Genomic DNA, 26,136 nt, shown 5'->3' on the forward strand with positions numbered 1-26,136 from the left:
TCCCCAGGGTGTGGGAATGGGTCACCCCCTCCCCTGTCACCTTGGCTTCAGCCAGCCTGGGGCAGGACAGGGCTGGAGGACAAGGGAGGAGGAGAGACCTGGTCTTCGAGCTAGTATGGCACAAATGGGTACCGGAGGAAGCTAGCAGCCAGGCAGCTGACCCAGGGTTGCACAAAGGCCACAGGAGGACATTGTGCCTGCATTGACATCACCAGCACCCTGGAGGAACAAGCAAAGTTCTCTGGCTCTCACGATGACAGGCGTGGGGGCTGGGAGGAGCCAGGGGCCCCTGCTGCCACCTCCATGAGTCCCTCCCAGCTACTGGACTGGAAACAAAGCCAAGTCAACAGTTCCTCGAATTGTGTTCCAGCCAGACTGCCCTGCCGGCCCAGAGCTAATAATATTGGCAGATGTAGGTCACACATCTTGCAACTCGATCCTTTGGGCTTGGGTCCCACCTCGCCATGTGAGCTTCAGGCGGGCAGTGTAGGATGGGTACAGGCTGAGCTCAGGGTCCTGGGAGTAGACCCTGGGCCTGGGATCCTGGTGCGGCTAGGTCTGGACAGACCCAGGGGTGGCCTAGGTCAGGATAGTGGCCCAGAACTTGGGCAGCCCTTGACACATATAAACTCCATGGTTGACCGGCTGACAGCCTTAAGGACTGACCCGGGGAGGTCTGTGGGATGATGACAACTATTATTATAAAATTTTTACAAATCATAAAAGTGAAAAGTGCTTTCAGTTGTGGACGAGGGTGGAACCTGGATCTCCATCCTTTGTGCTCAGTGCTTCAGTGCCAAGAAGGGACCAGAGGGAGTTGAGGTCTGTGGGATCCCTGAACCCCAGTGGCAGCTGGGTATGGCCTTAGTGTGCAGCCTGAGCACCGCAGACACCATTGTCGCTTATGTGGTGTTGCGCTGGTGATGGGGGTTATCTGACATACATGGCTGGCAGCAAAATTTGATGTCCAGGATGCCATCCTCAGTATGCCAGGCCATGTGTTGGCAGCCAGTAGGTGGCAAATCCTGCAGGTGACCCTAAGGCTATTGGCCAGGGTAGCACTGGGCAGCCTGACTTCAGAGATGTGTGGTGCCTCCTAGCACAGGACTGAATGCTAGAGGTAGCTTCCTCTTCTGCCCTTTCTGTGACCCCTTCCTTGACCACTGTTCATGATTCTCATATTGGCCCCTGGTGTACCCATGCTTTCTTAGCAACAGTTTTTGTTTGCTATTTTGGTACCAGGGATTGAACCCAGGGGTGCTTAACCACTGAGCTACATCTCCAGCCCCTCGCATTTTTAATTCTGACACAGGATCTCGCTAACTTGTTCAGGGCCTTGCTAAGTTGCTGAGGCTGGTTTTGAACTTGTGATCTTCCTGCTTCAGCCTCCCAGGCTGCTGGGATTACAGGCGTACAACACGGCGCCCTGCTGCAATAGGAGTTGTGAGACACTTTCCATCCACCTCTGCGGGAAAAGGAAAAGACCCTGCTTAGCGTTTGTCCCATGACACTGGTTACCTCCCTCCAGCTGTCCCTTCAACCCCAACAGGTGCACCTTGGTCTGATGGCCCTAGGTCTGAGTGAGCCCTCCTGGCTCTGGTCCAGTGCACAGAAACAGTCCTCAGGGTAACACTGGCAGAGGAGTCACTGAGGTTGAGAAAACTGCAGGGACAGCCATCAGTGGCCATTCAGAGAAGTGTACTGGAGCCCAGAGGCCCCTTCTGTCTTCCATCTTGTTCCTCCTTCACCCTCCTTCCTGGAGGCCCCACTGCGTCCAGGCCCTGGGCTCAGCCCTGAACCAGACTGACACGACAGGTCTCGGTCTCTGCAGAGGGGAAGGCGCGGTGAACTGCACAAATTCCTCCAGAGTCACCTGTGAGAGGGCCCTAGAGGGCGGTCCCTGAAGGCGACAGGACTTAGCTGTGCACTGCACTGGGCAGCAGGATGCTGGTGGAGGGGCAGCGTGGAGCTGGAGGGAAACAGGGAGAGGAGTCAGAGTAGAGGCTCTGAAGGCCATGTGCAGCTGGAAAAGGACCTCGCTCGGGGTGACACCGTTGGGGGGCGTAGTTTGGGTGGCTGTGTCAGCAAGGGGGAATGGGGCCTGCCCGAGCAGGCTTCTTCTCTCTGGCATGATAGGCCCACCTGTAAACGGAGGTTGCTGGCATCCTGTGCGGCTCAGGCACCTGTCTCTCGGCCCCATCTGCGTCCATCGGGAAGATGAGAAAATCCAGGTAAGGTAGTGGACTGCACCCGAGTCCCCCGAGGCTTCCACTCAATCTTTCCCTTACCACTTCACTGGGGAACCGCACCCCGGCCTCCCAGAGGACAGCCCAGGCAGAGTCTGAGCTGCGACAGGCTGTCCTGTCCTCCCTGGGGACAGTATAAGCCAAGGTGGTGGAAGAGGGGAGGGAGGACAAGGGTGGCAGTCAGACCTCACTCCCACAGGCAGGGCTCCGACTCTTGGGCTCTGGGGGCCGCTGGGCCAAGGCATCCTAGGTAGCCTACCCTCCTGCCCTGCATTTCCTACCCAACTGGCTGTGGAAGTGACAAGAGGGAGGCCTGGGCCTTGTCCTTGGGGAAATACAGATTTATGAGGGTCTGGGGGGAGTGCCCGCTCCTTCCCCTTCCCATAAGGCTTCCTTGAGGGCAGGGGTAGCTCAGAGATGCTTCTGGGATGAGTAACAGAGTGGACAGGAAACATCCAGGCTGGGAGACCTCTTGGTGACTCCTTTTATTTCACTGTTGCAGGTCACATACCCTGCTCTCCTCCCCCACTCTGTGCCCACTCACTGGCTGGCACCCCGCCTCAGCACTGTGGCAGCCCATCCCCTTCACCAATGCTCCCTAGTCCGAGCCCCCAGCCACAGCCTGGAACTGCACAACCCTGCCCCCACCAGATGCCACCAGTCTTCTGTTCCCTGAGGTCTTTGTCCCTTTTCCCCTCCCCTCCATATTTCCTCAAGGCAGGGCTGCTCCTCTGCCACCTTTGTGATGTTAGGGTCTGGAAAGGGTCTTGACACCCAGTGTCAGTTAAGCGTTGTTGACAGGACAAGTAATACTTGGAAGGAGCTCACTGCACTCGACACTGTGTAAGTGCTTCATATGGAACCTTGACTCCTCACAGCTACCCCGGGAGGTTGGCCATTTTGCAGATGAGGACATTGAAGTAGAGGGAGGTCAAGTGACATGCTCAACTTCACCCAGTAAATGGCTGAGCAGGATGGAACAGGGCCAGTTGGGCACCTGACAGCCGGTCTGCTCTGCTGCCTCCTTGGTTGATGACTCAGGGATGCTGCCCTGTAGAGCAGGATGGACACCTGTCATTGACAAGAGGGACACCTGCCTGAATGGGCAGTACACCCCAGACTAATGCCCGCTATCCTGTGGCCTTTTCGCCCTTGTCTACCCTTGGGGATGCAGGTCCCCCACCCATTCTATTTGGGAGAGTAGGTGTGACCATCCTTGGCAGTTCATGTTTGCAGAATGATCACTTTGCTATACGGATCCCCAAGACATGCACAGCTTTTAAAGACCCTTGGGGTCATCTTCCCTCCCCTAAGCCTCAACTTCCTGCTCTGGGAAGTAGGCTTCCTTTGGTATGGGGTCTGGTAGGAATTATGACACTGCGTCCACAGCCCTAGCATCTTAGCATCGTGTGGAGCAATGGTCAGGCCAGGCGCATGCTCTTCAGCCCTGGGAGCAGCTCCTTCCAAAGACCTGGGCACTATGGGACAAGATAAGCTGGCAGGTCCCTGGAGCCTGGCTGGACTCTGAGGCTTGTTTTGCCACCTGACAGTGGGTGGGACACACTTGTCAAAGCCTCTTTTTGCTGCAAATAGACTGTGTCCCACCCCTTTTGGCTGAGTTGCCCAGAGAGGGCAGGGGATGGGTGGGTGCGTGGGGGGTAGCCCTGGCAATGCCTCTGTCAGCTGTGGTTAACAAGTGGCAGCTAGCAGGCCAGGGCAGGCTGCGGTGACCTCGGGTTGGGACAGCCAATGAGCTCTCAGGCTGTGGTGGCACCACCGGGCAGCCCGCCTGTCTTTGGCTGGTGCAACAGCGGGAGGGGCCTGGGCCCGCCAGTCAGGGCCGCCAGCCCTGTCTCTGGGAGACTGGGGCAGATCTGCCACTCATTCACAGGGAGCCTCCTAGGGCTGCCTCAGTTTCAAGTTTTCCAACCTCCTCAGGATGGCTGAGAAAACTTGGGGAACTTGGCCCATCTTCTGGATCCAAGTGGGCCAGAGCCCCAGGCTGGGGAGAGGGGAGATTCTGGGTATGCTTTGTTCAAGGCTTGCAGCTGGCCTGAGGGAACTGGAGGGCTGGGTAGGAAAAGCAGAGGGTGGGGGTCAAGGCCCAGGTGCCCACCCAGGACCAGTGTCAGGGACTCCAGGTTCTGCACCCTTACAACTACCAAAGTCCCTTATCCTGTGCCTGGGTGGAGCCAGTCCTGAACAGCATTTGTGACTTAAGTGGCTGTCAGCTTGGGCCAGGGGCGAGGGTGAGAGAACTCCTGTGTTGTACAGGCTGGACACTATCAGTAGCAACAGGGGCCTGGTCCCCCCACCTTAGTCCCCTTATTCCACGCAGACCCACCACGGCCAATCACATAATAAACATATATTTATAGATGTACAATTTCAGAATTCTAATTCAAGAAATACAGCTTCTCAGGGGATCCTTTAGGATCTGTTCTTATTGCACATGGCTCAGCCCGTCTAGGTACAGCTACCAAGACCAGACGGTCGGGGTGGTGGGGGCAGAGCACCAGGCCACCTCGGGTGGGGCATTCTGGCCTGCATCCAGTTCTTATGATCTCTCTGGGCCGGGGAGGCCACTTCATTGCAGGGTGCGAACTTGTTTAAAAACCAGATTTGACATTTCCTTACCAAACTTCCTTTCCCAGCAGGAATCCTATTTGTTGGGGTACTTTTAAAAAAGAGCCAAGATAAACTCGGGGAGGACAGTTGCCACCGCGTGGCTGGCAGCTTGGGGAAGTAAGGCTTTGGAAGATGGCAGGCGCAACACCATGCCCACCACCACAGGAAAGCTCGGGAAGAACGCAATTCCAAAAGGCCCAGTATAAATGTGGGAATAAATAAAACCTCCCTCCTTCCTCTGGCAGCAACTGTTTTGAGAAAAATCCTCATCTGAAGGGCAGGGTAAGAAAAACATTCTGGTTCAGGTGTATCCTTCATCGAGTGTGCACGAGGAGGCCTGGTGCAGCCATGTCCACGGAGGGTGAAGACAGAGGTGCCCACAGGCACTGACTTTTCTTCATGAGTCAGGCTGCTGCCCTGGGGTCCTGGGCTGACTCTTGGAAGAAGAGTCTTCTGGAGTTCTTGGTGCATGACTTAGGAAAAACCAGTGGCAATGATGGAGCCACGCCCTGTGGCACCTATAAGGCAAAACCCATGTAGGGACCCAGGTGGGGAAGTAGTTAGGTAGAACCTGGCACCTCTCCAAGCCCTGCAGTTCTATGGGCAGGGGACTGGCTGAGGGGCTCCTGGGCACAAGGACAAAGAACCCACCTAAGCTGGCCAAAGGCAGGGGTGGGGCAGCTTGAGTGGGTGCTCCTCACCCCAGCAGGCTGTCTGGGCCTCCACCATGGCTCAATACTGACCTGGTACCCACCCCTAGGGGCAACTTTCTTCTCCCACAGCTGTTTCTCTCCAGCTCACCATAAATCTGGTGACCTTCAGAAGTTTTCTATGGATTTATACCATCATGATTACTGCTGCCATCAAAAAACAGGCTGGGGCTGCAGGGCAGGGGACATTAAAAGCATTATGACCCAACTTTCCTTATGCCGTCAGCTGTGGCTAATGTCTAGCTTTTGAAGGACCAGGATGCCTTCCCCAAAAAGGCCTCGTTTTCTGAAACACAGAGGAAATCATCTGAACGGCTTAACTCAATCCCTGCATAGTTTAAAAAGTAGACTCTATATATGTGTGTATATATATATATATCTTTATATATGCCTATTTACATATAAATAGATATATATACATATACATGCATCTATAAGTTACATTCTATGGAGAGTTTTTTTCCTTCTTTCTTCCTCTCTATCCTTGGCCAATGCCTCTGCCTGGCTTCTCCTGTGAGGTGACTGGTGGTGGCTCTTGAGAGGGGGAGGAGAGGCAGTTGGGCACCCCCTCCCCCAGTCCTTCCCACAGACATTTGCTGCAAGTTTTACATTCTACTTTCGTTGCCATGGTTTCTGTATCCTAGGAGCGAGCTGATGCAGAGCCTCTGCCAGCCCTGGGAGGGAAGGAAGCAGCCCCTGGCAGGTTTTCTGTCTGTCCTAAGAGCTTTCTGCATTTACTGGGTGAGAGAGAGGGCAGTTGTGCAGCGTTCGGCCTCCAATCCATTTTAATTTTTTCTTTGTATGTCTTTCCTTAAATATACAGTCCATCACCTTGGCTCAGTGCGTGTCACCAAAAGTTCTCCAGGGATTTCATAGTCTGGGGAGGAGAGTGGTTAACAGTCAGCTGGTTAACAGTTACCTCAGCCCATGCAAACAAGCAGCCCGCCTTGCGCAGTGCCCCTGCCCGGCTCAGCCCCCGCTGCAGTGTGCTGCACTCTCTGGAGTCACTAGCAAATGGGCACAGAGTAGAGTCTGCAGCTGAATCTGTGACAAGGGGAGACAGGTAAAGGAGGGGACAAGAAAGATCCCAATACTGAGAAGTCTCTACCGGCTCTGCCTGCATTTCTTCAGGCCTGATGCAACCTATCTGTCGGGGGCACTGGGAGCAGAGCCCACCACTCACATGCAGAGGTGGAGGAGGTGGGTGCCTACTCCCAGCAACTCACATTTTCTCCCACCCCTTCTGTACTGAGTGGATGCATTTGACCATGAACTCATGACCCGTTCCCTTCCTCAGACCACAGGCAAGATGCCTGGGCGGGGCCGGATGCCTGTGGCTTCCAGACACCAGGTGCAGTAACATTGGAGAGAGGGCCTGAAATCCCACCGGAGTGGGGTGTGGTCAGGGCGCACAGGCCTCTTCTGCCCACAATCAAGCCCATTCATTTTGTTCCGTTTCCTCCTGCCTGGAAGGACGGGGAAGGGAGGGCTCTAGGCCCACCCACTCGCACATGGTTCTTCCTGGCATCAGGCAGGCAGTGGGTGTGGGGGCTGTCTTGGGCCCTGTAATATTTGGTGTCCTAAATACCAGGGCACAGGCAATAGTCAGCTGTACTTGGGAAAGGGTTGGGGTGACTTGATGGTTGGAATAGACAAAAGAGCAATAGCATTGGGCTCCACCACGCAGCCCCAGAACGAGAGACGGAAGTGGGGTGTAGGAGGTAGGGTAGACAATGACTGGACGGTTGAAGATATCTCAGTTAACAAGCTGGCCCCAGAGCTGTCCTGTCTGTGGGGTCTGGAAGTCAGGCTGGGACAGGGGTCTTTGCCATCACCACCAGGTTTCCTCCCTCCCCACCTACTCTGCCTCATGACCAAGGCCAAAGCTGCCAGGAGTTGCAGGGCAGAGGCAGCCCTGGATCATACTTGGACCTGGGTGGTGTGGCTGGCCCAGGACTATCCATGCAGGGAGGCCTGCACCTCTGACAGCCGGCTGCAGCTTGGGGTTCCCATCTTCTGTGCTCTGTGGTACATATCTGTGTCACCAAAGTAGCGGGCCCGGTATAGCAAGCCTTCCTCTGCAAGGTAATGGACAAGGGTTAAGGCACACTCAGTACCTCCTGGAGTCTGCCAGAAGGCCTGCCTGGGCCTGTTGGGGGAAGAAGAAGGTTGGTACAGGCCCAGGAGCTTGGGCAGAGTACTTCCCTGGGAGAAGACCCTGGAGGAACAGACTACGGTCCCCCCCTTGGAGAGGGATGATAGAGGCCCCTTCCCTTAGAATATGGGTGAGGCCATTCAGGGTGAAAGCTTGTTATCTTGGTCAGACTTCCCCAGGGTCCCATAGATAGCCCAGGGTGCACAATCAGTGGGAGGTTAGGAGTTCTCTAATCTGTTTCTACCTACTCATCCCTGGCAGCCAGAATGACAGGCTGATTGCAGTGATTTAAAGGACCTGGAGAAAATCACCAGGTGGCCTGGGTTCTCAGCCCCAGGGGAACACAGGAGTGGAGTCCAGGTCTTGGCTGGGAGGCAGCTGGCACAGGGCAGTACCAGGTGCCAGGCCCATGAAAATGGGTGAGTAGGGCTTTCTCCTTTCCCTGTTCTCCAGCTTTGTGATCAGCCACCCTCCCAGTCTGTCGCGTGTACACACACACACACACACACACACACACACACACTTACTTTGCTGCTTCTCCTTCCAACAGTTATTTCGGAGGTTGGCGATATAATCATCTTCCACATTCCGTTCAACTGTTTTGAGGCTGGAGCCTGTGTACTCCTCAGAGAAGGTCTCTGCCACATAGTAGACGACGCTCAGGTGCTCTGTGACTCGTCTGTGGACATGGCCCACTGACCTGGCCAGAAATATACCAGTGCAAAGTGAACCTAGGGGCCAGGCTCAGGGAAGCTCAAGGGATGGTGGAGCCTACTTTGGGAGGTACCGCCAGCCACAGGAGTAGCTGATTCCCTTCCACTCTGCAGCAGGAACTCACGTGTTCCCCCAAACAAACGTCTCTAGCAAAGGCAGAGTGTCCCTGACACACAGACAACCAGCATACAGCAAGCCTTTCCTCTAAGCACAATTGACCCGTGGCCTTTGGGGAAAAGCCCTTCCTGAGAAGCTCTAATCTGTGACACTGGAGAGGTAGTGTGCTTCCATTTTCCCATCCGTTCCCTAAACACATCAATGCCCACAGCCTGCCTGCCTCTACAGGACCTTCCAGTCTAAGGTTTAGATTCTTAGGGATAGGGCTGGGGCTGTAGTCCAGTGGCAGATGTGGCACCTGTGAGGCACTGGGTTTGATCCTTAGCACAACATAAAAATAGCAAATAAAATAAAGGTATGCTGTCCATTTACAACTACAAAAAAATAAAAATAAAAAAATTTTTTGGGACAAAAATAATAGGGCTAGGGGTACTGTGCAGTGGTAGAATGTGTGCTTAGTGTGTGAAAGGCAAGAGGTTCAATTCCCAGTACCAAAACAAAAAACTCACAGGAACAAAATATGATAGGAAAGATTCCAAGGAGTTGTATCCTTCCAGCCCCAATCGTGGGCTCTGTAGGCTGCAGGGAAGGGGCTGGCATCTGGGCACTTGGAGCCTGAGCCAGCTACCATGGGTTCACTGAGTGAATTCTGCCCTCTACTGGCTGCAATGAAGCCTGCAACCCCCTGCCTTCAGGCCAGAGGGCAGTGCTGGGTAGGAGCAGAGGGCTTCAAGTACCCACGATATATGAGACATTATGCCAAGACTGAGAATAGAGAGGGGAGTGGACATCTTTTTTTTTTTTTTAAATATATATATATTTACCTTTTAGTTGTAGTTGGACACAATACCTTTATTTTATTTATTTATTGTTAATGGTGCTGAGGATCAAACCCAAGGCCTCCCTGTGCTAGGCAAGTGCTCTACCACTGAGCCCCAGCCCTAGCCCGGGAGTGGAAATCTTAAAGGGTCAACTAACCTACCAACCTCACTACTGGCAGGTGAGACCAAGTATTCACTTCAAAACATTAAGCATTTATAATGAGCCAGATATTTAATATGTATTACTCATTAATTTTCTCAAGTGGGTAGATGCTGCTATTCCCATTTTATGGACGAGGAAACTATGGTTATGCATCTAGGTTCACAACTCTCAGTGGAGAAGATGGGGTTCAAAACTACCCTTGCACTGAGTCTAGGGTCCCTGTCCTTTCCATGGCTGTCAGAGCCTCAACCAGCATCTAAGAGCAGAGGTTATTTCAGGGTCAGCAGATAAGATGGGGAAGGAGGAGCCATGAAGTCTCTGAAATCACATGTCAAAATCTGCGTGTGCATTGAGGGAACAGGTCTGAAGCTTTCACCGCATTTTCTTTCTTTTGGTGATGGGGATGAAACCCAGGGTCTTTACCACTGTACTTTATCCCTAATCCTTTTTATTTTTTATTCTGAGGCAAGTCCTCACTATGTAGCTGAGAGTCTAGCCAAGTTGATGAGTCTGGCCTTGAACTTAGGATCCTCCTGCCTCAGCTTCCTGAGTTGCTGGGATTACAGGTGTGGGTCACTATGCCCAACTTTTACTGCATTTTCTTAGGGGGCTATGTTCCTAAAAGAAAAAAAAATTCAGAGGCTCAGATCAACAGAAACAGTCTATTTTCTTGATTACGAACCACTTTTTTGTGTTGTGATGGAGAACTTGCTGGATTGGGATGCAAACGCAGGAAGGCCCCTAATAAGGGTTGAGACTCCAAAGCCCTTGTCTGCCCATCGCCCCCCCCCCCCCACCTGAATCCAGTACTCACGGTCTTGGGCTCAGACTGTAGGGTGGACTGGAGACCATGAGCTGGCTGAGAGCTGACACGAGGATCAGGATGAGGATGGGCATCAGCTGGACAAAGACCCCTAGCCCGCCCTGGAGGGAAAAGTCAACCATTATGCCGCTGGTCACGATCACTACCAGCTCCTCTAACACAATGAAGCCCAGTGGTTATGACACCACACTCTCCTCCAAATACAGGTCCAAAATACAAAAGCTCCTCCACCCGGCAGCTTTCCCAGATAAAAACAAAGCAGTCACCAGAGAGAGCAAGGGAACATGCAATGACTTGTGAGAAAATACCAACAAATCAGCACAAGGGGCTGCCTCTGAAAACAGGAGGTAGGGCCAAGGGAGGCTGCACTATGTATACTTTTCTGAAAAATTTCTTTCATTTTTTGGGGGGGCGTGGATACTGGGGATCTAGCCCAGGGGCAATTTTCCACTGAGCCACATCCTCACTCTTTTTATTTTTAACTTCTGAGATAAGGTCTTGCAAAGTTGCTCAGGGCCTCACTAAGTCACTGAGGCTGGCCTTCATCTTGCAATACCTGCCCCAGACTCTGGTGTAGCTGGGACACTTATAGTTTTTATGTACATTTCAAGAGTGCTGAAAAGCACCTATGTTGGCTTTCGTTATAATTCTCTCACCAAGTCTAGCTCTCCCTTCCTTGGAAAATGTCACTTTTGCCTTATGAACAAGTGGGCTGCACAAAAGCTATTCACACTTGACTCTGTCTGCAGGAGAGAAGTTTCCCCAGGTAGGCTTCACACCGCCTTTCCTGTGGGCAACGGGGAGGGAGAGCAACTGGGGCGGGCCTGGACTCCCTGCTCTTCTAGCCCCTGCTTCACTCACGTCACCCTGGTTCTCCCTGCGGTCCTGCCTTTGCTGGTAGGTATAGCGCATGCGGCCATTGCTGTACACGTGGACGTTACCTGAGGGTCAGAAGAACTGAGTTAGAAGCTGGGGTTGCTGGGAAAGGGAGGGGTGGGCCCAGTCTCCCACCATCACTCCCAGGGAGACCTGGCTGTGGGAAGGGGAAGGAACTTACTAGAAGGGAAGCCACCACCAAAGAACATGTTGAAGAGGTCTTCAGGGGAGATGTCAGCCTCAAAGCCACGGTGGAAGTCCCCGTGCCCGTGGCCGTGTCGGGCTGCCTGGTTCTTGTCATCACCAAATTGGTCATACTGTTTCCTTTTCTCCGGGTTGCTAAGTACCGCATATGCCGTGCCAATGGCTGGAGAGGGAACGGAAGGCCGGGCTGAGGGGCGGGTGTGGTGGGGCTGCCACGCAGCCCGGTGCTCACTTTTTTCAGGGGCTGAGGAGGGGCTTTAGGGAACAGAAGTCTGTGGGGCTGCAGGAAGCCTGCCGGCTGGGCACCTGTGGGGAAGGGGTGTGGGCAGCCTGGAGGGCCTGGAGGGCTGACACTGGGACTCCTGGCTTTCCTTGGGGTGACACTGGTGGAGCGAGGTCCTTTCTAGGTGTTGTCTCCATTACTTTGAATAGGAGCCCTGCCTGCATTTTACCAACGAGAGAAGTGGGGCTCAGGGAAGTGAAGTGACTCACCCAGCTCTGAGGACTCTGAGCCGGGAGTCAAAGCCAAGTGTCTTGCTTCAAGCTTTCGCACTGACCTTATTATTTTTTTAAATTTGTTCTCTTTAGAGGTACATGACAGTAGAGTACATTTTGACATATTATACATACATGGAGTATAACTCACTCTAATTAGGATTCTCACTGATCTTTTGAAACCACCAAAGCCCCTCTTTCCTCCTCCTTCTCCCCCGAGGTGCCCAAGGGGCAGGGCATCCTTTTCTGGTGGTAATATATTTTTGAAGTCAGAGTGACCAAATAGACACAGTAAGTCCTTGTAAACTGGAAAGCCGTGAGAAGCGCTTGCAAGGGCCAAATCCTTGGGGTCTGGTTGAGACTCCTCTGCCGTTGGTGGTATGGCAGGGGGTGAGCCCTTGATTCCTGGGGTCCAGACCCCAGCCACCGTTTCCTTCCTGGCCCTGAGGCCTCCTCAGCAGAGCTCCTTGGGTGAGAAGCCTGTGTTCATAAGACCTGCAGCTCTGGATTCTCCTCAGCCTCCTTGCTTCTCCTCCTCCTCCTCCAGCTGCCCAGTTGCTAGGAACAATGGCCTCAGCTGCATCTGCTTCACAGCCTGCAACCCCTGGGAAGGAGGAGGGTGGAGTCTTCCTCTCCCCGCTCCTACCATTTCACAAGGCCCCAGCACTAGGTCTGGCCTCGCAGTCCCCATCTGAGCTGGCTGCAGGAGCACTCAGGAATGGAGACACATCACCCATGGCCACCTTGCCGCCCCACTCCCACTCTCCTCTTTGCCGCCCCACTCCCACTCTCCTCCTTCCCCTGGGGCAGGCCCCTGGGAGATGGTGTGCCAGGTCTGCTCTGGCACAGGCTCCCCAACTGACTATGGTCTTGATTCAGAACTTACTGACTTTATTTTTGAACCCAGGGGTGCTTCACTACTATGCCACATCCCCAGCCCATTTTTCTTTTTTGAGATAGGGTCTCACTAAATTGCTTAGGGCCTTGTTAAGTTGCTGAGGCTGTCTTGAACTTGTGATCCTCCTGCTTCAGTCTCCAGAATCGCTGGGATTTCAGGAGTGCACCACCAAGTCTGGCTTGGCCCCAGTACTGACAGCATAGCACCAGGTGGGGCTGGTCACCACGCTCTTCAGAGAGAAGGAACAACGGGGTAATGAGAAACTGCAGTATCCCAACACAGGGCTGGCCTGGAGTCAGTGCGCATGTGTGCTTCATAGGTTAAATGAAAATCTAAATGAATAATGATTCTGGCCAGAGGTGACACACCCCACTGTGGAATTCAATGGGCTCTGAGGACAGAAAGGCCGTCATGCCCCCACTGTAGGCCCTCAAGATGTGTGTGTGTGTGTGTAGTTGGCTGTGGCTGCTGGTACTGAAGCCACCAGGTCAGAGGCCTCTTCCCTCAGCACAGGGAAGATGTTACCATAGGAAGCTGCTCCTACCCCAGTCAATGTGTGACCTTATAGAAACTACTAGAATTCTCTTACTTCTATAAAACATGGGATGACAAAGGGGAAGCAGAATGGAACTATATAAGTTCTAAAAAACGACCTGGCTAGAGGTGGCTACTGTGACCTCAGGAAGCAGCTCCGGAGCCTGTGGAAGGGAGCCCGAGATCACTTCGTTCTGCCCACCCCCTGACTGGGAAAGCTGTCTTGGCCCTGTGTTCCAGGGACAGAAGATAAAAGTACCAAAGTGCCAGGGTGCCAGGGCTAGCTCACCTTTGAAAGCTTCGGTGGCACCAGGTGCATGGTTCTTGTCAGGGTGGAATTTGAGGGCCAACTTGCGGTAGGCCTTCTTCAGGTCATCATCTGAGGCTCCTCGGCTCACCCCCAGGATCTCGTAGTAATCCTTACACTGCTTGACCCTGGGGGATGGAGAAGAGCGGGAGTGGGAGCCCTCTGTGGGCTCAGAGCCATGAGGTAAGGTGGGAGAAGAACAGGCAGCAATGGGCGTCTAGGTCTGAGCACCCCCCCCCCCCCCCCGCCAGGGAAGCAGAGCATGGTCAGTGGTTCCTCTGGGTCAGCCGTCTGACTTCAGGGACAGGGGAGTTCCAGCTGGGGTGGGGAGCTAGGTGGGGCCCTCTGGAAACACCGAGAATACACTTAGGACTTGGGAGGGGCAGCTGCTGTCTTTGGCCAGGCGAGCGTCAATCTCCCTTCTGCTAACAACTCCCCCGCTGGAGGCCACCTTGGAAGGACTGTCAATATCTGTCATCCAAGGGCAGGTGTGTCCTGAGCTCAGTCAACTGTACTCTCTTGGCAATTGGAATTCTGGAGTGGGAACATAAAGGCCAGCAATGGCAGGTGCCCATTTACCCGAGGAACTGGGCACTGAAGAAACCCTATTTCTGTCCTATCAATTCTTACTTTCTGGGTCCCCGAAGGTCCCTGGTCTTGGCTTTCTCTAAGCATTCCAGCTCCTCCTGCGTTAGTCTCTATTGCTTTTGATTAGGCTTGTCTGGTTAAACCCTTGCCTGGTTTATAGTAAACTACAGTCATGCTTGGTCACCGCAGGCTGAGCCCCTGTCCCAGCTTGCTAGGAGGCAAAAGTACCATCCCACCTGAGGCAAGCTGGTGGGGAGAGCGAGGCTGGAGGCTCTGTCCTGAGAAACCTTGCCGAATGGTCTGCGGCCTGGCAGTGAGCTGCTCTGCACAGGGCCTGCCCCTTGGAGGCATAACTCCACTTTTGCCTCCACTTCACCCCATGGGATCTGTCTAGAAGGTCTTTGTTGGGGATGGGGGTGTGGGTGGGGGAGAATCTGGAGAGACCAGGCTTCAATCTGTGTAACAAACAGCTTGTAGAGAGGCCTGGGCCCTCCTGGCCAGTGGCAGGGGAAGATGACAGTCAGCATTTCCAGGCTCTGTGTGGGCCGTCTGGGGGTGGGGCAGACAATGGGACCCTGACTTCCATACATTTTAGGGCTTTGTGGGAAATAAGGCTGAACCTTTTCCGACCTCCAAGACCTTCCCAGGCCCCATCTAGGCCCTGGACAGAAGTGAGAGACGGCTTGTCGGAAGCCCTCCCTGGCAGGAAGTGTCCCCAGTACCCACAGGCTGGCGCGCAGGCCTCTACCTTCTCACTGCTGCCACCTGCTCTGCAGTGTAGCCTTTGCTGCTCTCTCCTCCTCCAGCTTCACCGTTGGCCGAGGGGGCGTCTGTCGCACCTGCTTTCCTGTGGGTGGTGTGGGTTGCTTCTGTGGGTGGGGGTTGGTCACTGGCAGACTGTGGTTTTTGGTTTAGGGACTCGATCAGAGCTGCGCAAGGAAAGAAACCATTGGGGGCTCCTGCTCAGCAGGGCTGCAGCCTCTTGTCCCCAGGGAGAGACCAGCACCCTGCATCCCACCCGCTGCCCTCCAGGCAAAGCTCGACGTCCTTGCCCTTCTCAGCCAGTGGGTGCTGGTGAACAGCTGCCTGCGCTTAGGAGCCACAGTCCTCAGAAACAGGAAGGCTACAATTTTTTTTTTTTAAACAACAAATAAATATATACATATTTTTATGAATAAGTATACATTTATTTCTTTTTTTTTTTGTGGGGCTGGAGATCAAGGCCAGGCTTCACAAACGTCAGGCAAATGCTCTGCAGCTAGCTCTCTCTGCCTCCAGCTTCACCACCGACCGAGGGGGCATCAGTATCCCCAGACCTACATGAACAGGACTAATTTGATTAATAAAATTAACGACGGGATCCACATAATACACAGATAAATGTGTGTGTGTGTGTGTGTGTGTGTGTGTGTGTGTGTGTGTATTTATACATCTCCTCTTTTTTCTGTAGTACTAGGACTGAACCCAGGACCTCCACCCAGGGCCTCCCACATGCCTCTCTACAAGCACTCTGCCACTGAGCCACAACCCCAGCCTTTTGTTTTTCTTTTGATACAGGGTCTAAGTTACTCAGACTGGCCTCAAACTTGGGATCCTCCTGCCTTAGTCTCCTGAATCACTAGAATGACAGGGACCCAGCTTCTATTCTTTTTTTTTTTTAATTAAAAAAAATTTACATGGACACAATATCTTTATTTTGCTTATTTTTTTAAAAAAATTTGGTGCTGAGGATGGAACCCAGTGCCCTACACATGTGAGGTAAGTGCTCTGCCACTGAGCCACAACCCCTGCCCCTCTATTCTTTTTCTTAATAAATGTAAGCAGAAAATTTTATATTCTGAGAGTCTTTTCAAAACACATACTTGGTCCAGCCACAGTAGCCTGTAATCACACAGCTACTTGGGTGCTCTTTATAAAATAAAGAGCTGGGGAATGTAGCTCAGCAGCCCTGGTTTCAATCCCCAATACTGAAAAACAAAAAACCATGAAAAAAAACAAAACACATTGAGTTTTATCAATAAATCCTTCAATATTTGGTTTAGAGTTCATTTAACTCTACTATTATTTTTTTTTTCAATGCATTTCTTTGGTTTTTCTCTGTATCTCTTTCTTTAATGCAGACTTTTTCCTACTAAACTCATTCAATTCTGTATACTTTTTTTGTGGGGAGTACAGGGGATTGAATCTAGAGGTGCTTTATCACTGAGTTACATTCCCAAACCTTTTTTTAAAAAATATTTATTTATTTATGCATCTTTAGTTTTAGGTGGATACATTAGTTTGTTTTTAATGTGGTGCCGAGGATCAGTGCCTCATGCATGCTAGGCGAGCACTCTTACCACTGAGCCACCACCCCAGCCCCCAAACCTACCTTTTTTTTTTTTTAGAGAGAGAGAGAGAGAGAGAGAGAGAGAGAGAGAGAGAGAGAGAAAGAGAATTTTAATATTTATTTTTTAGTTTTTCGGCGGACACAACATCTTTGTTTGTATGTGGTGCTGAGGATCGAACCCGGGCCGCACGCACGCTTGAGCCACATCCCCAGCCCCCCCCCTTTTTTTTAAATACATTTTTAGTTGTAGATGGACACAATATCTTTATTTTTTATTTTCTTTATTTTTTTTTATTTTTTATTTTTTTGTGGTGCTGGGGATTGAACCCAGGGACTTATGCATATATATCCCCAGCCCTTTATTTTTTCTTTAGTGGTGCTGAGGATTGAACTCAGTGCCTCACATTCCCAGACCTTTTAATTTTCATTTTGAGACCGGGTCTCACTAAGTCACTCAGGGTCTTGCTAAATTGCTGAGGCTGGCCTCCCACTGGCTATCCTCCTACCTCAGCCTCCTGAGTCACTGGGATTACCGGAGTGCACCACCACACCTAGTGTCTGTATATACTTCTCTCTCTGCACCATATTTTGAATATCAAAAATATTCAATCCTTTGCACTACCCCCTTGTTTTCTATTTTTTTAAATTGTAGTGGACACAATACCTTTATTTGTTCATTTTTATATGGTGCTAGGGATTGAATCCAGTGTTTCACGCATGCTAGGCAAGAGCTTGTTTTCTATTTTTATCTTTGATCTCTAAATTGCTTTAAGATTAAATTAATACTATCAGTACAAAACTAAGTTGAAAGATAATTTTAATGTTTCCTAGTTTTTTTAAAAAGGCTGTTTAATGTCATTAATTATTAACATAGTACATCAGAGTTATAAACTGTTCAATGTTTCTAGGGTTTTTTGTGTGCATGTGGTACTGGAGATTGAACCCAGGGCCTTGAACATGGTGGGTAAGTACTCTATCATTGAGCTGACTCCTCAGCCCTTTTTTTTTTTTTTTTTTTTTTAATTTTGAGACAGGCTTGAACTTGTGATTCTTCTGTCTCAGCCTCCTGAGTAGGTGGGATTACAGATTGTGCCACTGTGCCTAGCTCCTGGCTTGACTAATTACACAGTACTGGGGATTGAACCAAGGGGCATTTTAACACTGAACTACATCCCAGTCCTTTTATTTTGAGTCAGGGTCACACTAAGTTGCTGAGACTTTCCTCAAATTGCAAGCCTCCTGGGGGCTGGGGTTGGGGCTCAGTGGTAGAGTGCTCGCCTAGCATGCATGAGGCACTGGGTTCGATCCTCAGCACCACATAAAAACAAAATAATGTGTCCGCCTAAAACTAAATGTTTGAAAAAAAAAAAAAAAAAAAACAAATTGCAAGCCTCCTGCTTCAGACTTATGAGTCACTGGGATTACAGGCATGTACCACCACCCAGCCAGGCTTCTGGTTTAGATTCGCAAATATTATTTCCTTTTAGTTTAGGATATGACAAGAGTTTTTTTCCCCCTACTGTGGTAAAAAACATAATATGAAATTTATCATCTTAACCCTTTTCAAGTATGCAGTTGTAATAACACAATATAGGTCACTTTTATTTATGTTAAGTTTATTTTTGCCCAGGGCCTCCTATGCATGTGAGGCAAGTACTTTACCCCTGAGCTACATCCCTAGTCTTAGGTAATGTGTTTTTTAATATTTATTTTTTAGTTGTAGTTGGACACAATACCTTTATTTTTATGTAGTGATGAGGATTGAACCCAGGGCCTCGAACATGCTAGGCAAGCACTCTACAGCTGAGCCATAACCCAGCCCCCCTAGGTAATTTTAACTCACCAAAAAAAAAAAAAACAAAAAACAAAAAAAACCAAACCAAGGCTGTGGCTGTGGCTCAGTGGTAGAGCATTCGCCTAGAATGGGTGAAGCATTGGGTTTGATCCTCAGCACCTTAGCACCACATACAGATAAATAAATAAAGGTATTGTATCCATCTACAACTAACAAAAAAAAAAAAAAGAAAGAAAAAAAATCAAACCATTAATCCCTCAGATTTTTTTAAATCCCAAAGCAATCTCCAACAGATGTATTGTTTTGAGTGCCAAGAAGGTGAGGCCTCTGCAGTGGGGACCTATTTAGCAGACCTGTCTGATTCAGTGGGACTGGGTAGGAAGGCCGATTCCTGGAGATCATCTCTAAACAGTGAATAGAGACAGGGGAAGTAAGTTTGCCCAGGGGCCAGGGACGGTGGGAGATACAGGAAAAATACCTGCACTTCCAACTTGCTGTTGTTACATTTTTCAAATGGCTGGTCAAGTCAAATGTCCACTCAATGTTTGGGGGTCTATACAGGGGATTCATGGTTAACCTCAGACAGGGTTATGGTTATGCAAATCCAAGTCCCTGGTTCCTGCTGACTCAATGAGGAAGGCCCCAAAAAGTTCCTTGTACCCTTTTATGACTGTCATAAAATCAGAAATCCCCAGTCATGCCAGGCCAGTGCCCAGGGTAGTAAACCCCAAAGCCTTTGACAGGCTCCTGAGAAACCAGGAACCTGAATCCACCAGGACCCAGAGACACTTCTGTGTTGAAGAAGGATGGGGGTACAGTCCAGACTGGGGCCCTGCTTCCTTCCCAGGTGCTTCCAGGCTCACAGCCTGTTCTGGACGTCAGAAGCCTTCCACTGCAACGCACCTGGGCCTCACCCAGGGCCTTGGAGCAGGGTTTGCTGGGAACAGAGCATCAGGGCTCGCTGTGCCCTGAGCCACCGCTGGCTGCCTCACTGCCAGGCACCAGAAGATGGTGAAGGAAGAAACAAACAGATGAAGAGATGCCAGTCCAGATGGGACAGAGGGAAGAGCAGGTTTGCCAGTTTTGCTGAGTCCGAAGTTGGGAAATCCAAACACAGGAGCTGAAGGCAGGGTTTGTGCAGCATGGGGGAACAGGGGCTCCCAGAGCATATCCTGGCAAGGTGCTCAGAGAGAAGCAATACTAATAATCACTTTTTTGGGGGACCAGGGATTAAACTCAGGGGCACTCAACCACTGAGTCATACCCCGAGCCCTACTTTGTATTTTATTTAGAGACAGGGTCTCACTGAGTTGCTTAGGGCCTCCCTAAGTTGCTGAGGCTGGCTTTGAACTCATGATCCTCCTGCCGCAGCCTCCGGAGCTGCTAGGATTGCAGGCATGCACCACTGCATCTGGACTAATAATCACTTTTATCACTGAGCGCTCACTGGGTATCAGGGACGTCAGAGTGCTCTATACATAGTAGCTTATTTAATTGTCACAACAGCCTCAGAAGGTAGGTCTTATTACCTACTGCTACCTCACTGTAGGAAGAATCTAAAATAAGTGGCAAAGTGCATTTAAACCTCAGGAGCCCTGCTCTTAAGCTATCCTGGACCACACGTGTTTGATGGGGCACCACCTCCAGCAAAGACATTCCACCTACAGGGAAAGGCCCAGATTCAACTTGCAGCTTTGCCACTTATTAGCTGTATGACCTTGGATGATCTCAGAGTTCTCTCTGAATCTCAGTTTCTTCCTAAGGTGAACAAAGTGGGAAAAAGATAATGTGTATAAGCACTTGGTATAGAGACTGGCACAGAGTCAAGCTCAAAAGCAGTAGCTGCTAACATCATGACCTGGGCTGATAAAGTGACCATGGGAGCAGGCTGGCCAGACGGGGAGGGGACCTACGTGTTGGGGCAGCACCAAGGCTTAGAAAGCTAAGTCTCGGCACTCAGCAGGCTCTGTGCCATGAGACTTCAGGCTGTCCCAGATGCCAGGCTCCATGCCAGGTACCAGGGCATGGTGAAGGAAGAAACCAACAGATGAAGAGATGCCAGTCCAAATGGGGACAGAGGGAAGAGCTAGTTTGCTGGTCTCCTAGGGCTTTTAAAGAAGTTGCTTACTTTGATTTCTCTAGAAATGTCAATGGTCCAGGCTGAGCCTGACATGCTCAGAGCAACACAACCAGTTATCCAACTGCAATGACATGCAGGGACCTCAGTTAGGAGACAGGATGGGCTCTCTTTAGCACCTCTCAGGGAAGATACTGGAAACTGTTTCGGGCAGTTACCCGGAGTCAGCCACTCTAATTTCCCTACACTGCAGAAAGCCTAAAGGGGAATGGATGTGCTCCAGCCTACTCGGGAGGCTCCTGCTTGAGTTGGCTTTCTAGCTGATGGCATGTAGGTCTCTCCTGTAGCCTGAACACCCCTTCTTCCAGGCCTGTGACAAGTGACTTTCTCACCATGACTCATTATTACCTCCTTCTAACACAGTGGCCGACAGGAAATGTCACAAGAGTTAAGAGACAGCTTAACATTAACCCTGGCTCTGCCCTTTCCCAGTAAAACCATGGAACATCAGAGGAAGATAACAAAGTGGTAGACAGGTGGCAGCTGAGGTGGAGATGGGAGGGTGTCCATGGCCAAAGCCATCAGGGGCTGCCCCTTCTCAAATCCAGACCAGAGAGTCAGACAGCCTGGCTAGATCAGACCTGGACCTGTCACCAGCAGGGTCATGGACAAGTTAACTCAGCTTCTCTAGGCAAAGTTACACCTTTCTCACAAGACTCAGAGTAAAGGAGCACAGGCATGTGCAAGACTCACCAAGACACCTGGCAAATACTTGGCGTTACCTGTTTGTTGAGGTAAGTAGCTGAGTTTCCAGATTCATGTACCTACAGTGCTCAAGGTGAGTCAAAGAAAGAGGTCAGAGTGGGGAAGGAGCTTGGGATTGGTGACGACAGTTCTGGGTTCTTTGCTACTCAGCTGTGTGTCTTTGCCAAGTTGTCTAATTCCTTAGTGAAGACATGAGTCCTACCCTCGTAGGGCTTCTTGAGGGGAAAATAATATTCAGTAGAATAAAACTGAAGGGAAGGGCTGAGTACACAGGGTCAGGTGAAGGCTGACTAACGTAAATGACAACCCCACCCTGGATCTCAGCAGTAGAAGAATTATCTCTCATACCTAGACCTGAATTCCCAAGCCCCTCAGCTACCAATCCTCCCTTCTTGGTGAGCTGGCCTTCCTGACTTAGCCTGGACTCGAGTTGGCTATTTCGTAGAATCTCAGGCAGCCTAAGCCGCAAGGAACATTAGAGATCATCAGATCGTCCACATGACCTTTCTCTTTGTGTGCCAACACTGAAAGCCAACATTGTGTGGTCCCTTTACCTTTCAAGGTCCTCTGAGTCTCCTCTCCCCACTGATCCCTCCATCTGAGGCCTACAGATGTTTTCAAAAGTTCCCTGGGACACTTGGGACCTTCCACCATTTTTGCGAAGCCTCAAGCAAAGCCAATGCTTACCAGGCAGCCAGGTGCTAGATAGAAACTCCCCAAAAAGGACTAACTGGCTCTATTACCCTTGCCTGTGACCTCCTGGCTTATTGTCTGGCTACTGCTAAGCAATGCAACTGTCCAGTCCTTGATGCCTCCCTGTCCTACCTCACAACAGGAGTTAAGTCTCCTCACATCCTCTTCACTGAGAAAGCCAACACTGTGTGGTCCCTTTACCCTTCAAGGTCCTCTGAGTCTCCTCTCCCCACTGATCCCTCCATCTGTCCTTCTACTTCTCTAAGACCAGCCTCTACTCAGGCTCTCAATTCTTCTCCGTTTACTTCTAAACTTGACCTTTTCCCACAGCAGCATCTGACAGCACTGCTCACCTCCTTGACACACCTCTCTCCATGGCTATAGCGCTGCCCTCTCCCGGGACTGCCTCCTCCTGTTGCTCCATCTTATCTAGAGCTTACTGGCTAAAGGCAAGTGCAGCTCTGGTTGTGCGGGAAGTAACTGTTTCTCCATCTTCTACCCTCTCCCACAGTGACCTCGGCAATGAGTGCCATTAAACTGGTGATACCAGATTTTCATCTGGAACCAAGCTGATGGCTCCCTTGGAATATCCCACTGGCCCCTGCCACTCTCTCCCCTCTCTCCAGCCCAGTTCTTCAGTGGAGTTTCTCCCTGGCCACTCAGGTTTCATTCTCCTCAGCACCTTTCAAATAACCTTATCTTTACCACACTGCCTTATCTCAGGCCTTCATACCTTCTAACCTAAACAAAGCCATTGTTTCCCAATGGGTTTTCTTTGAATGGCTTCCCTCTCATAACCCTTTATGCAGTTCTCTCTTAAGAACAGTACCTTACCTTATTCCCATCATCAAAAACTTCAGTGGCTCAGCTGGGGGTGTAATTCAATGGTAGAGGACTTCTCTAGCACTGAGCTACATCCCCAGTCCATCCATGGGATACCCCCCCCCAACAACAACAACAAAAATAAACGAATTAAAAAACCAATCACAACAAAAACTTCAATGGTTTCCTCATAACTACAAAATGAAGTGAAAATATCTTGGCCTGGTAAAAAGAAGTTCCACAATCTGGCCCCATGTTACTTTCCAACCTGCATCCTCTCTATATACAAATACCCACCTCCACTGCCTTCTGAATCTTGCTAGGCCCAATTCCCTTCCCCAAACCTCTTACAACTTTCAGCCTCCATGTCTCTTTCCAACATGCCTTACCCCAAGTTCCCCAGGTATAAACCTTTCTTCAAAGCATAGTTCAAATGCTGCCTCTGTCTTACTCCCTAAAGCTGTTCCCTGAGTGAGGTAACAGTATGTGTATGCCCTTGCAGCGGCAGCACCACTCACTATGGTGCTTATAATTTCATTAAGGAGATTGTCCTCCTCAACAGACTGTGAGTCCATGGGTTGCAGAGATTGGATTTTCATGACCATTCTTTTTTATGGTACCAGGGATTAAACCCAGGGGCACTTAACTTCTGAGCCACACCCCCAGCCTGTTTTATTTTTTATTTTGAGACAGTCTCTCATTAAGCTGCTCAGGGCCTTACTAAGTTGCTGAGGCTGGCTTTGAATTTGAGATCCTCTTGCCTCAGCCTCCTGAGTCGCTGGGATTACAGGTATGTGCCACTGTGCCTGGCTTTCATGACCATTTTTTGGTCCTCGGCATCTAACACAGTGCTTAATTTTTATTAAGTCACAGTTATTATCTTTTGCCTTGAAATATTTTTTTTCCCTGTAAGTTTGTCACCTTCATTAGATTGTAAGTGCTTTGAGGTGAGGGATCACATTTTATCAATCCTGATATACCATTTAGCATCAAGCACTGGACTTTATAAAACAAATCAAAAAAGATCCTCAACAAAAACCTGTTACACTGAAGGGATATTTAGAATGAGCTCAAATTCAAAGCATCCAGTACAAATAACCACTTAATATTTTTAAACTAGGATTTCCCCATCGCCAGTCTAAATTAACCCCAAGCCCTTGCTAACTCAGTGCATGGCTGCAGGTGGTACAAAGTGAGGGCTATGCAGATTCACAAGGCATATACTCTTTTCAGAAGGGCACAAACAACACAAATATGCAGCAGGTGACTTGTGCCTGAGCAAATTCCAGCACCTGAGCCCCAGAAGGACAATCATCCAAGCTCCTGAACTGGCACAGGAAGCCTGCAGCTGACATGACCCACTGGCTCTGTTTTTACCATCCTCTCTTAGCTGCCTGCTCCTGAGCCCCCAGCAGCATCACAAAGAATTCTGACAGCTGGAATTCTGTTCCAACATGTTCCCCACTTATAGAGTGTGACTTATTACACAGTGAAGCTCCTTGGGCAGGTTATCTCAGGAGTCCTGGCAAATACAGACTGAAGCCCTGTCCAAGAGGAAGCAAACAGACCAAAGATCAACCTGGAAAGTCAGAAGGGAGGAAAGTTCAGGAGCTCCTGGCTGTCTCTTCTGGCAGCCTTCCCCTTTCTCCATTTCACACTGCAAGTAGGGAGGCTGAGGAGGCTGAAGGCTCCTCGTTCGATTTCATTCCATTCCTTTAATTAACATCTATAGAGTTGCAGAGCTTTCCAATTTCTAGCTGTGTAATCTTAGGCAAGTCCCTGACCTCTGGGATGTTTCCTTATCAATAGAACAAAGATGATGATCCTGCACTGCCTGACAGGGGGAGGTCCAAGTGACAAAAACACATGTGGAAGACCTTCCTACACAGAAAAGCTCTATAGGTAGTGCTGTTATTCACATTATCTGAGCTAACTCTCTAATCTTCTAGGAGAGGAGCCCAAGCTCAGAAAAGTCCTACAGTAGCCGTCAGGATGGGCCTTCTGAGTGCCAATAAACACCAGATAGTTTACCTAGTAGTAATCACAGGCACGAAACTCCATGCCTTTCTACTTTTCGGTTTGTATTATGAAAAACCTTTACGAGAACTTAAAGAAAAAGAAGATGAAGTGGCTCCGGGTAAAATGAGGGTGGTGAGAAGTAGAGACCACCTCAGTATTTGGGAGGCCTCAGTCCTGGGCTGCTTAGCAGCCTTGGCAGTCCATACGACAGCCCACTGACGGCCGGCTGGGAGTGAAGGTGGGTTGTGGGGTGGTGGAGGCCAGCAAATCTCCAACAAGTCATCCACCCCGAATCTCATCGGCGGGTGAAGAGGCTGCGGGAGGCAGAGGGAGCTGGGCCTCAGGACAGGCCGCTGGAGGTGCAGTGGAGTGGGTGACAACTGGCAGGCTCTTGTTTCGGAAGGTGGTCCCTGGCCCTTGACTGGAGACGTGGGAGCGACTGGAGACATACATGTAGGCGCCTTTCCAGGGCGCCCAGAGGGCGGAAGTCTTCGCTCTCCAGAACCCATTCCCTCTCTCAGCACTTATGTTTATTTTCCCTAACTATATTATTTCCCAGGCCAGCAACTGGCCCTGAGCCACCGAACGGCCCCTTGGGAAAAGTAGTTCGATTTCGCTTCCAGGTGAGTTCCCTTCGCTAGCACTGTCGGTGCCATCTCACGCTAGAAAACCTCAAATCCCAGAGGGATCCGCAAGCACCCCGAAAGGTGACGTCCAGACCGCCCCTGTCTTCAGGTGTCCAGCATCTCGCAGAGGCGCGGGACAGAAAGACTACAGCTCCCAGCAGCCACTGCGTGCTTCACTGCGCAGGCGTAGCCGCGCCTCGCCACCCCTCCCCCTCCGCCAACTGCTCCCGTCGGTCCGTTCCCGTATTCCCCCCATCAGTTCTAATGTCCCCCTCTGCCTCTCCGGTACTTTACACTCACCGCGAACTCGGGGCGTCGGGTATAGCCGCTGTGCCTTCTCCAGGAAGCGGAGTGCCCGGTCGGGCTGGTTGCTCTGGATGGCCTTGAGGGCGATGCTGATACAGCGCTCGGCTTCATCCTTGTTGGATTCCATGGCGGAACCAGAGCGCGGAACCAGGGAGGGGGAGGCCCGGCAAGCGAAGGGCTGCGCCAGCCGCCGGCGCGTTGCGGGTCAGGCCGGCGCAGAATGATGACATAAACCCTCCGCCCCTCCTTTCCGAAGATTTGAGTGAGAGTCGAGCGAAGGCGAAGGTCTACCGTATGTCATCTAAGAGAGGGACGTTTGTTTTAGGTGTTAACAGCGCAAACTAGAGCCCAAGAGCCCAAGGTGTTCCAGAGGTCTTTAGCCTTGAGTGTGCTTGCACGTTGTTGGTGGAAAAACTATGCGTTTG

General features: G+C 50.8%; 1 protein-coding gene across 3 annotated transcripts; it reads right to left on the minus strand.

The window, feature by feature from the left end:
* Window positions 1-4,599: 4,599 nt before the first annotated feature.
* DNAJB12 (DnaJ heat shock protein family (Hsp40) member B12) lies at window positions 4,600-26,136 on the minus strand. 3 transcript variants are annotated; one of them, XM_081268845.1, is made up of 9 exons: window positions 25,706-26,136; window positions 15,028-15,208; window positions 13,674-13,819; window positions 11,435-11,620; window positions 11,239-11,318; window positions 10,369-10,478; window positions 8,267-8,439; window positions 7,565-7,662; window positions 4,600-6,461 (listed from the first exon to the last, which is right to left on the minus strand). In XM_081268845.1, exons 1-9 carry the CDS (start codon window positions 25,836-25,838, stop codon window positions 6,432-6,434), a joined length of 1,137 nt encoding a protein of 378 aa, XP_081124971.1. In that variant the 5' UTR covers window positions 25,839-26,136; the 3' UTR covers window positions 4,600-6,431. The 3 variants fall into 3 exon arrangements, with proteins under 3 accessions (XP_081124971.1, XP_081124973.1, XP_081124972.1); XM_081268847.1 differs by having other exon boundaries at window positions 7,517-7,662; XM_081268846.1 differs by having other exon boundaries at window positions 7,511-7,662.

This window comes from Spermophilus citellus (genome assembly GCF_964194105.1).
Source record: "Spermophilus citellus genome assembly, chromosome: 15".
Classification (NCBI taxonomy): Eukaryota; Metazoa; Chordata; class Mammalia; order Rodentia; family Sciuridae; genus Spermophilus; species Spermophilus citellus.